Source organism: Mustela nigripes, chromosome 2, assembly GCF_022355385.1.
Source record: "Mustela nigripes isolate SB6536 chromosome 2, MUSNIG.SB6536, whole genome shotgun sequence".
Lineage (NCBI taxonomy): Eukaryota > Metazoa > Chordata > Mammalia > Carnivora > Mustelidae > Mustela > Mustela nigripes.
Genome location: NC_081558.1, coordinates 134,267,139 through 134,279,928, shown reverse-complemented (window position 1 = coordinate 134,279,928; position 12,790 = coordinate 134,267,139). Strand labels below are relative to the sequence as shown.

Genomic DNA, 12,790 nt, shown 5'->3' with positions numbered 1-12,790 from the left:
ACTATACAATTTCTAATTTGGGTAGTTCTGATGAACATCATTACTGAAAGCGGAAAAATTAGCTTTATAAAGAAAATAATGATTTTTATTATAATGAAATCCATCCCACTTGCATTTCAAAAACCTGCAATATTTTAAATATTTTTTTTAAAACATGCTTATTAAAGCATTGAATTACTCTCATCATTACACTTCACTTTGCAAACGCAGTATGAAAATAACAACTATAGACTTCAGGTTAAAGAAGTTTTCAACCAAAAGTTTAGCAAATTATGTAATGTTATTAATTCCAATAGTTACAAAAAAAATGGACAAAAAAAAAGTAGTTTCATAATAATTAAAGAATTTCTTGCTTTTTATATTGGGAATTTTTATTTATGTTCCATTTCAGTTAAGACACTCAAAAATATCTTGTTTTTCTGACTCTGTACACTAAGATCATGTGACCTTTTTGACATTTTTTAAGAAACCACATGCACCTGGGGTTGTGTTAAATGTCAGACCCTTATCTCTCTGTAAAACAAATTATCTAAATTCTTTCAACCTGTTGAAGGCATTTTAAACCACAGAAGAGGAGACAAAAATGTATTTCAATTGTTTTAAGGAAGTACATGGTCAAATATACCATGTTTTTCAAACTCATACTAAAAAGTAGCCCCTAAATGTTTTTGCATGTTTTTAAGAATGCTTTTGAAACAAACTCTTCACTATCACAGTGAAATATAAGCTATCTTTGCCTTGAATGCAATATAAGTCTACATTGGGGGAATATAGGGAAAGTACTTAGAGCAGAGTCTGATACTATATAAGCACTATCTATTACCCACCACTACTAGAAATCACTTTGTAATTCAATAAGCAACTAGCTGTTTATTGTGTTGCTCATGATAGTAGGAACTCAACTTTTTTTTCGGTTGCCAAATCATCAAGAATTAAAAACCCAAGAATTATTTCCCTTTCATTCTATTTGAGGGACATATATTATCAGTAAGCAATCAAGTAGGATTTATTCCACAAAAAAGCAACTTTTTGGTTATATATGTTCTTGGATTAGTAAAGAGAAAAGGCTTAAATGAATGCATTTGTATCTCCAGTTTCTATCCTCAGCCACTTATCCCTTGGCGATCACAACTTCCCCTATAGCTTCACCTTTCACCTTTCTATAATTGACTCTCACATTATTTCAGCTTTACTTCTGAGCCCTAACACAGTATTTCTACTTGCATCAAAGACTTCAGACTCTACACATTCAAAACTATCATCCCTCTAACAGAATCCCTCATTAATTCTTCTTTCTGAATTCTCTACCTCTTATAGGATATCCATTCCTGTCAACTACTAAGAACTACTCACTTTTTTCAATTATCATTACTGTCTCTGTTCAAGCCTCAATGCACACTAGCATAGAACATTCCAATAACCTCCTTACTGGTCACCCCCATTTTTTTCATTTTATTTTTTTCGTTATTATTATTTTTAATTTTTTTACTGTAACTGACACACAACGTTACATTAGTTCCAGGTGTACAACACAGTAATTCAATTTCTCTATATATTATGCTATGTTCACCCCAAGTGTAGCTGCCATCTATCATCATACAACACTATTATAGTATCATGGACTGCAGTCTCTATGCTATGCCTTATACTCTGGTGCTTATTCATTCATAACTGAAAGTCTATATTTCCCACTTCCCTTCAACCACTCTGCCCACCCCCACACCCTCTTTTGTCTAACAATCATCAGTTTCTTTTGTATATTTATAGGTCAGATTCTGCTTTTTGTTTACTGATTTGTTTTGTTTTTAGATTCCACATATAAGTGAAATCATATGGTATTTGTCTTTTTCTGCCTGACTTACCTCACTTAACATAATACCCTCCGGGTCCATCCATGTTGTCTCAAGTGAGATGACCTCATCCTTTTTAATGGCTGTGTAATATTCCATTGTACATTTTTACCACATTTTCTCTATCCATTCTTCTATTGATGGACACTTAGGTTGCTTCTATATCTTGACTATTATAAACAATGCTGCAGTAAACAGGGGTGCATATATCTTTCTGAATTAGTGTTTTCATTTTTTTTTGGGAAAACACCCAGTAGTAGAATTACTGGATCATATAATGTTTCTGTTTTTAAGAGGAACCTCCATACTATTTTCCACAGTGGCTGTATTAACTTAGACCACCATGCATGAGGATTCCTTGTTCACCACATCTTCACCAACACTTGTTGTTTTTTGTCTTTTTTTTAATTTTAGCCATTCTGACAGATGTAAGGTGCTATCCTATTGTGGTTTTGAATTGCATTTCCCTGATGGTCAGTGATGTTCAGATCTTTTCATGTGTCTATTGCTGACCACCCCATTTAATCTCTATTTCTTCTGATTTATCCTACATATTACTGCTAAGTTTATGTTCCTAAGAGATAGTTTTTACCTCTTATTCTTCTGTTTATTTTTTTAAGGTTTGGTATACTCATAAAACAAAATCAAAACCCTTCATTTAGCATCCATTGTCATCAATGTCTCGGTCCCTTTGGATATACAGCCTCATATAGCCTGCCCTCTGGCCCAAAGGGTCTGCTCCTATATACCTAATTTCCCTACCTTATGCTGTTCTGCCTCTAAACCTTTGACCACCTAACTTCCTCCACAGCTCCACTCCATTGCTAACAGGCCCATTTCCTTCCCTACTTTCTTTATCTTTTAAAGCTCAATCAAACGATATTCCAAGGGCACCTGGGTGGCTCAGTCAGTTGAGTATCCAACTCTTGGTTTCAGCTCAGGTCATGATCTCAGAGTTCTGAGATCAAGCCCCCCATATCAGGATCTGCACTAGACATGGAGTTCACTTAAGATTCATTCTCTCCTTTCCCATACCCCTCTCTTAAAAGAAAAAAAAAAAAAAAAGATATTCTGATATTTGCCAGAAAGCCTTTCTGATACTTCCTTTCCCTCCAAAGCAATAATCTCTGCTTTCCTATCCTCTCACAGCAACTTTGTAATAACAAAAACATCCTGCCTATGCTACAGTTATTTATATTTCCAGTTCACTTCCTTTACTAAATTCATTATTTAGTTCCATTTTTCTATGTTCCAGGTTCCATTTTTGTCATTCCATCCTTCCATTTGAATATATTGTGGGGGAAATGTCCTCAAAGGTTTGCAGTATTACTCTATTCCAATTTTAGCCTATAATTAAAATATACAAAGCTTAATTATAATTATCCCTGGCCCATACACTATTTTTCTCTAATGAGGAAAAATAACTCCTCATAAGTACCAGTAGGAATTGTTTTTAAACTAAGTCAAATTTAAAAAAAAATTTAAAAACTTGGGATTAATGCTTTTTCTATATTAGAGGAGAAGGTGATGACCATGACTTCTATCTATATATCCATCCCCAATCATTAAGAAATGAATTAAGGGTATGCCTGGGTGGCTCAGTCAACTAAGTGCCCAACTCTTGGTTTCAGCTCAGGTCATGATCTCATGGGATGTGAGAGAGAGTCTTATGAGAGGCTCCACCCTCAGCAGAGTCTCCTTAAAGATTCTCTCCCTCTCCCCCCCACCCCATGTGAATGTGTGCTCTCTAAAATAAATAAATAAATGTTTAAAAATAAATAAATAAAATATCTATTTCTAAAAAAAAGAAATGAATTCAGGAAACTTTTTCTATTCATCAAAAATAAATGCAACTAATATAAACATGTAGTAAAAATCACCAGGATGTTTTCAACATTGTTTACTGAATTCCAAGTGTTACAATAACTCAGGCTTATGTTATTTCATTTTTTTGCCAAAATTTACAGTTTTTCCCCCTAAAAGAGGCAGAAGTCCCCTTCCCCACCTATTTTGGCCTCCTTATTTGAGCCTTTAGCATCCAGCTATCAGTAGTTCATAATCACCATCAAAAATTATAGCCTTTAATAAATCAAATAAACCTTATAAATAACCAGAGATTTTTCCTTCAGGGTTAATATCATCATAACTTAATTTTTCCAATGTTTTTCCCCAGAGATGAAACAGGAAAAGCCTATGCCTTATTAGGAAAGCATGGGTGGCACCAACAATCAAAAACCTAAAAATCAGATGCATAGTTCTATAGTAAATCTGTAATTCTTAATCCAAAGATATCTGATTATCTTGAAATATCAACAGGTTAACTAAAATATGAAAATCTATGTAATTTAATTTTGCTCACTAATCTCATACTTAATATAAACCTCAAGTGAGGAGAATAAATAAGATTCAAATGAGATAAAAATGATAAGCCCTTTCAGTCATTTGATGTTAAGAAAATTACAGCTATTTGGAACGTCAATGGAAAATATCATTACATGATGTGATGAAGACATAATAAAATTACCTTTATCATAGACCTAATCAGTATTTTAACTTTCTAAGGGAATTTATTTACCCATCTATTTGGAAGGAAGGAAAAAAAAAATTAAAAAGAGTACCACCCATCCCTCTCTAAAATAAACATCATACACAAAAACTAACTCAAAATGGATTATAGACCTAAATGTAAACACTGAAACTATAAAACTCGTGGAAGAAAATAAAAGTCTAAATCTTCGTGACTTTGGATAAGGCAATGGTTTCTTAGATATGATACCAAAAGCAGAAGCAATCAGAGAAAAAAATGGATAAACTGAATCTCATCAACATTTTTGCTACTACCAAGTGTTTATGGTTACCTAGATAAGTACTACCCAGTATTTATGGTTACCCTTCGCTAAAATTTGGTTAATGGATAGCTAAAGAAATGTAACTATTTTAACACTATCTTAAGAGTAAACGTGACTTAAAAAATGAAATCTGGGGGTGCCTAGATGGCTCAGTCGGTTAGTGTCTGCCTTCAGCTCAGGTCATGATCCTGGGGTCCTGGGATGGAGCCCCACACTGGGCTCCCTGTCTCTCTCTCTGCCAAATAAATTTTAAAAAATCATTAAAAAAAATTTTTTAAATGAAATCTGGAAATTTTTGGAAGTCAGTTACCAGAGATGCTTCACAATATAACTTGATTATATAATTCTCGAGAATAGTCTGCCATCTTTGAAGGCCAGCTGATATATTTTCAGTTAAACATGAAAACCGCTTTACTATTCCTACATAAAAATCTAATTAGCAAAATAGATCTGCTATACACACAAAAAAAATTGTATGTAACCTAAATCTCAACAGGAATGACCACTGAATTGACTTTATGGGCACTTCCTCCCAATTAACATGGAAAACTGAAATGCTTCTCTAAGCAGTTGCACTTTACCATGTTTTGGACCATCAGAGTATCTGCTCCCCTCCAGTAGTTTAGATATCAAACATACAATTTATTTTTTTTATTTTGTTAGTCACCATACAGTACATCATTAGTTGGTGTAGTACAGTTTAGAAAGGATGGTAATATTATGAAGTTATTAGGACTTTTTAAGTAGGGAGTTACTCCTAATATTTCTATTACTATTATTTACTTAACTAGACAGTCAATCCTATTCCAAATAATATATGCTCATAAGGATTCAGAATTATTTAAAAAAAAATCATCAGCCTTTAACTGCATTTATACAGACTCACTAAAAAAGAAAAAGGCCTTGAGTGTTTCTTATATTTCTTGGCTCAAATAATACAGTTACCATGGTTTATCAGTCAACATGGAAAGTAAGAAGAAAAAGTATAAATAGAAATGAGAGGTGCGCCTGAGTGGCTCAGTTGTTAAGGGTCTGCATTTGGCTCAGGTCACGATCCCAGTGTCCTGGGCTCCAGTCCCACACTGGGCTCCCTACTTGGTGGAACTCTGCTTCTCCCTCTCCCACTCCCACTTACCCTGCTTGCATTCCCTCTTTTGCTATGTCTCTTTCTGTCAAATAAATAAATAAAATCTTAAAAAAAGAAAAAGAAATAAGAGACTTCAGGGTGCTGGGTGCCTCAGTTGGTTAAGCATTCAACTCTTGATTTCAGCTTAGGTCATGATCTCTGGGACATGAGATCAAGTCCTGCATTGAGTTCCCCACTCAGTGGAATCTGCTTGAGAATCTCTCTTCCCCCGGCACACCCCTCCCCACTCATGTGCATTCTCTCACTCACTCTCAAATAAATAAATAAAATCTTAAAAAAATAATAATAATAAGAGATTTCAGGCTTTGAACCTTACCTAAATCAGTCTTAGGAACTATAATGGTCTTTAAAAGGAACTATTAATATATCTTAATTGATTAATATACATACCTTGCTGAGCTAAAGTTGATCTCAGCATCCCAGTCTTTGACCAGATTTTTATTTGTCCATCTTCTCCAACTATAAAGAGAAAAATAATTGATATTTTTATCTATAGGAAATAAATTTAAACATTAAGTTTGCATCGAAAAATCAATATATCTACATTAATATATATTTAAAATTCAGACACAATTTATTCATTAAATAACAGTGTTTCATAACTATAAAATTTAAATTGAAATTACTTTGAAAAAATTTTATCAGATTCTCCTAACTTCCATGTCAAAAAGTTTATTTTTTTCCTTTAATCTTAGGAGATTTGTCAGTATATTATTCAACTAGTGCTTTCATTTTCACTGAAATCTCCATCCTAGAATTCAAAGAAAAGTGCTTTCCTTGCAATAAGAAGAGTTGCAGGCAAATTTCAGTGAGCTGGGGACTGAATTGAGTGATGTAGTAGACTTTTCTTTTGAACAACTTGCTTAAAAGAAGAAAGAAAGAAAATTCTCTAGAGAGAATCATTTGTTAAAGGCAGAATTTTTATTCCATTTCTTCTCAATTTTCAAGATGGATGACATCTGGACATATTTATATGCTGAAAAAGAAACCACTGGAAAAGGACAAGTTAAAAAAATAGGCAGGAGAGGAAACAATCCACTGAACAAAGCCCTACAGAAAGTCTAGAGGATAGGTGGGTGGTTTGATTACATATCCAAAAACTTTTTGTTATTCCTCCTTTTGATAGGTGGAGCTTAATTTCTCTTCTTTGGGCTACATTTAGTGACTTGCTTCTAATAGGATATGGTAGAAATGATGGAGTATGACTTTCAAGGGTGAGTCATAAAATATATTATACCTATCATTTTTCTCTCTCAGATCACTCCCTTATGAAGCCTGCAATTATGTTGTTAGACCATTCAAGCAGCCCTATGGAGAAGCCCTTTTAAGAACCAAGGCCTCCTGCTAAGGAGAAGAGAACTAAGATCTCTTGCCAAGAGCATATGAGTGAGCCATCTTGGAAGCAGAACCTCCAACCCCAATCAAGTCTTCACACGACTGCAGCCCTATCCAACGTCTTGAGTCTGAGACAGAACCACCCAGCTAAATTAAATTGTTCCCTGATCTACAGAAACTATAAGATAATACATGTTTACTATCTTAAGCCATTACCTTTTGGGGTAATTTTTAGACATCATTAGCTAGCTAATAGCATAGATGAAGATGAGAATGCTTATGAGAATAGGGCAGGAAATGGGAGAGTGAAAGAATGGGGGTAAAGTTCAATTAAATATTTTGAATTTTAACATGTTAAAGAATTACAACTTTTATTTACCCCATAAGTGACCATTTCAAAATCCTTGATAAAAATATTGTCTGTAAGTCATATATGAAATCTAATAAAATGACATTCTGAATCATAACATTTCTAGAAGCCTAGTTCAATGCTGTGCCAATTATTTGCTCTTGGACAATGAAAAACACTATTACTAAAGAAAATATCCTGATTCTGTGAAAATTTTTCTTTAAACAGTTCATTTATAACATCATTTTTGCAGACAACGTACCTGTAACTAATGCTGTTCCTTCATAATTCCATCTTCCTGCAAGAACTGCTCCACAGTGAGCTTCTACACTTTTTTCCACTCTTCCTAACTTAGAAATCAGATGAAATTTACCTAAAAGAAATTAAACTTGAGAAATCTATTTGAATTTACTCAATCAATAAATATCTCTTAAACAGGTACCTTCTCCTAGACTAGTTAGCACAGTGCTAGGCACTGGAGACATAAGGACAAATAATATTCCTACTCAAATAATTGTTCCTGCTCCCAAAGAAAAAACAAATCTATTGGAAAATAGGCACAAAAATGAAATTATAAAACACTGAAACAAGTGATATAATAGAAGTATTATACGATGCTATGATAGATGAGAGGGACAATAGAACTCCACTGGGTCAAAGGGGGCCAAAAGAAATGTCAAGAAAACCTTCTAATTAAGCAGAGTTTTGTGGCCTTACTTTTTTTTTTTTTTTTTTTACTTTTTGCAGGCTATAGAAAAGCTTGAAAAGGTATAGAAGATAGGAACCAGGACAGTCAAAAAACCAGAACAGTTTATTAAAAAATAAACTGAAGCAGGGGCACTGATGTGGCTCAGTCTGTTAAGTATCTGACTCTTGTTTTCAGCTCAGGTCATGATCTCAGGGCAATAAGATCCGGCTCCATGTTGGGCATGAAGTCTGTTAAGATTCTCTCTCTCTTCCCCTCCTTCCCAGCTCTCTCATTAAAAAATATATAAAAAATAAAATATACATATATTTTTTTCTCCTTCCCTCTGCTCCTCCCCTCTTCTCTCTCTAAGAATAAAAAAATTAAAAAAAAAAAAAAACTGAGGTCTGACAAAAAATTTTAAGAGTTTGAGCAAAAGTCTTCCAAATGGGTTGCACTAAACCAAAAGTGGTAAAGTATGTTTCACCAGCAGGAGCTGAGGCAGAGACTTTTATAGAGCAAAGGTAGAAACAAAGTGAGGAAATTATTGATTGGCTATAGCCTATGGCTTAGTTGGCTGTTTGTGACTGATTATCCTTAGGTTTTAATTTCAAAACCTTGACGTGTTTACAGACAGATTTTGGTTTGCTCATGCTGGCCAAAGGCATGGAGCCCCCTCTGTTTAATGGCCTTGTTGTTTACTTAATTTAACAATCGATAATTCCAAATTTTAAAATACTTGCCTCATACAATTTTACACTGTGCCAGGCACTAGCTAGACAAAAAGGAGCAGGCTACCAGATTGCTATTCTCAAAAAGTTCACACATATATAGGTAAAAAGCACAACTTTTTAAACTTACAACTTTAAAGTACCTAAGAAATATCAAGGGGACAAATCAACGGTGCAAAGAATAAAGTATTACAGAAAGCTAAGAAAAAGGGGTGCCCACGTGGCTCCATCAGTGCCTTCAACTTGGGTCATGATCTCAGGATCTTCCGAATGAACCCCGCATGGGGCTCCCTGCTCAGCGGGGAGCCTGCTTCTCCCTCTGCCTGCTACTCCCCCTGCTTGTGCTCTCTCTTGCTGATAAATAAATAAATAAATAAATAAATATCTTTTTTTAAAAAAGCTGAGAGAAGATCATGAAATAATGTGGGTTTGAATAATCATAAAATCTAGTAATACATAGCTCATAATAATTAAGTACAGTAAAATTAGAAATTTCCCACAAATCAATCTATCATCAGTCATCTATCTTACAGTAAAAAAAAACCATGTGGCTAATCAAATTTTGGCGTCATAGAATTTATTTTGAATACACTTTTAACTGAAGGCTTTTCCAGACTGTCATAATATTAACAATTTACTAAAAATATATCTAAGTCAGGGACACCTCGGTGGCTCAGTAGGTTAAGTGTTTGCCTCCGTCTCAGGTGATGATTCCGGGGTCCTTCGATCAAGGCCCATGATGGGCTCTCTGCTCAGTGTGGGGGCATATGCTTCTGGCTTTGCCTCTCTCTGCTCATGCTCTCTCTCTCAAATAAATGAATAAAATCTTAAAATAAATAACTATATATCTATATATCTAAGTCAGATGCTTGAGATGGCTTTAAGACATTTCTCTGGGAAACTCTAATACAGATGGCTTTGAAACACTTAACACCTAGCACCCTGTGGTTACTTCACTAACCATCTACCCCTTTTTACCAACAAAGTAATTCCGTCTTTTTTACACTGTGAGCATTATTTGCAGCTCTGTTACAGCATTTTTTTACTGGGCTGTGATCTCTTTAAGGGCAGGGGGCCATGTCTTACATATTTTTATTTGCAATAGTGCTTTTACATAATCAGCACTTGTTAAATTTGACCAACTAGGTAACCATCTCCCAACTTGAAAAAAAAAAAAGAAAAAAAAGAAAAAACTACACTGACATTCTTTTTTTTCTTTTTTTCTCATTCCATCTAATAGCTTTCTTTTCTCACCATTCATTTTTTAGGCCTAAAAAAAGCTACCCTTTTCCTTCATCTAACTACCCACCAGCAGCAACTATTTTTCCCCATACCTTTCCTTTTAACTTTTTATTGCTAGGTCATTTTTGAATGTAATAAAATTACTTTAAATTCAACTGTTATTATTCTCTTCATTAAACTAACTTGAAATTAACTGGGATATGCTTTTTTTAATCAGTTGCTTTACAGAGAAAAGGTGGGGGAAAAAATCTCAAGAGGAAACTGTAAAGATGATATACAGTAAGTGGAAAGCTAATCCTGTGGTCATTGTTTACTTTATTGAGATCTGTTCTCACTAAATGTTAGCACATTTCCTAACACAGAATATCCATGTAATAAACATAATTACATATAATTGCATATATAATATATTATGATATATATTATATTGCATATTATATATCACAATATATATTGCATATAAACTGTTGCATCTAATGCATGAATCCATCACCAAAGAGATTAACCAAATATCTCTCAAACGAGAAATGAAGGATCCAGACATTTCCTTTCAATCTATTCTGTATTTGAGAAATTTTATGTATTTAGATTATTGATATTTCTTATCCTAAAATACCTAATACTGATTTTCTGACAAGTGCTAAAATTATTCTTGCTTCCTATGACCTCACATAGAAAGATATATACTGGGACAAACTAGGGTCAGCTCTTTGCATAGATTTGGTACTCAATAAATCTTTGGCCTTTGTATTTTGTCTGATTAGAGATTATAAGAATAGCACACCCAGAATAAACCAAAAATATAAAACTATATATATATCAAATATTTTTATTTTTTCATTTAAAAAAAAAAAAAACAATTTTTAAGTAGGATCCACAGCCAATGCGGGGCTTGAACCCAGCCCCCTGAGATCAATAGTCACAAGCTCTACTGACTGAGCCAGTCAGGTGCCCCCACATCACAAATATTTTTAAGCACATAATTATCCATTTAACTATTTTCTTTCTTCTCTCCAAATTTTCTATAATCTTTTCAAAATGCAAGACCCAAATGCAGATCAATTTATTTCTAATTATTTGCTATGGCTGGGGTAGAGAAGAGAATATAGTCAATATGGTTATATTAATTATTAATTTATTGAACAAAAAAGCAGATTTGGATATTTAATTCCTAAGGTGAAAAATTAACCTTTTGCTCATTAAAAAAAAAAAAAAAGACTTTTTAAAAAGAGGGATATGTTATAAAAGAGAAAAAGAACAGAGGAAACATTAAAATTATATAAAACACATTTCTTAAAGTTAGAAATGCCTTAGCAGATGTCCATGGAAACATGAAAGGACCTCGAATAGGGTGTTAGGAAAAAGGACACACGAGCACTTTTGCAGACTGCTTAATAGCAGAAATGATTTGGCAGATGGTTGCAAAAAGCCAGAGATCTATAACCAACTACCAACTTATGATAAAAGAAATGAACACACAAATTCTTTTTAAAGTGGGATTTTAAAATAGACATATTAAGAAAATAAAAGAACTATTTTAAGCTATCTAATACAATGTATTTAAAAAATCATCTTTTAGTAAATATAATTTAAGGAGTATTTAACAGTTTTACAGAAGATTATACACCAGAAGTCCCCTAATGCATTTTACATAATTGAATTATTTTTTAAATGTAAATCTTTTAATACATTGTCAAATATCTTTTCTAAAAAGTAGTGTACAGCTGCATGAAATATTCAAAAAGCAGTAATGTTGGAGAGAATTATTGGTAAGACAAAACACTTGGCAAAAGTCTGCCTTATATATTTAAGGACCTACCACCAGATCTCAGGGATCTCTTTTGGAATGTTACCACTACACAGGAGAGGGAGGGGGTATGATGAAAAAACACTGGAAGAGAAAGAAGAACTCCAAAACTGCAACCCTTCTCTGCCAACACTGGGGGAGAAAAATCAAGAGGAGAAAGTTGGTGGCAACTAGAAAAAAGAAACTCCTGGGCAGTAAATTAAATTTTGAAGAAAAAAAATTTTTTTAATTGGGTTAACATCATACAAAATGAAAAAGTCCTAGAGATATGCTGTACAAATATTGTGCTTATAGTTAACAATACCACACTGTATATTTAAAAACTTGTTAACGGGGCAGATCACATGTTATGTATTTTTTTAACCAGAGTAGTATTAAGTATTGGGTTAACAAATAATATAGCTCTGATACATAAAATAACTTCAAATGTTTATCTGACAGAAAAGCCCTTGACTACCTCCCATTGACAGCTACTTTCTTCTTTATTGAACATTTCTTTTTCATTTCTGGATGCTTTTTCTATCTTATCCTTCCATTTCTTTTCTTCAATCTATCACACTTTTCCCTCTTTTACAAGGCCCGATACTCCTCATCCTACCTTAAAAGAAAATATTCAACTATTCTGCTTTGGTTCTCACATTTCCCACATCTAGCTGTGGCATGTATGTTATTTGTTTTATTAATAGAGTGAACCTAAAAATAATATTGAACATTATAGTTTCCTCTGAAGAGTCATAATATATTTATACTTATAGATTTATACAAATCTCACAAATTTATCTTTTAAGTTACATT

At 33.4% G+C, this 12,790-nt stretch overlaps 1 protein-coding gene across 9 annotated transcripts in view; it reads right to left on the bottom strand.

Annotated features, from left to right (window-relative positions):
* IFT80 (intraflagellar transport 80) overlaps positions 1-12,790 on the bottom strand; it is a 113,145-nt gene that overhangs the window by 78,774 nt on the left and 21,581 nt on the right. For all 9 annotated transcript variants that reach the window (XM_059391648.1, XM_059391640.1, XM_059391642.1 and 6 more), the window contains 2 exons: positions 7,793-7,903; positions 6,237-6,305 (listed from right to left, as the gene is read on the bottom strand). In XM_059391648.1, coding sequence (XP_059247631.1) covers positions 6,237-6,305; positions 7,793-7,903 — 180 coding nt within the window. The remainder of the gene's footprint in view (positions 1-6,236; positions 6,306-7,792; positions 7,904-12,790) is intronic.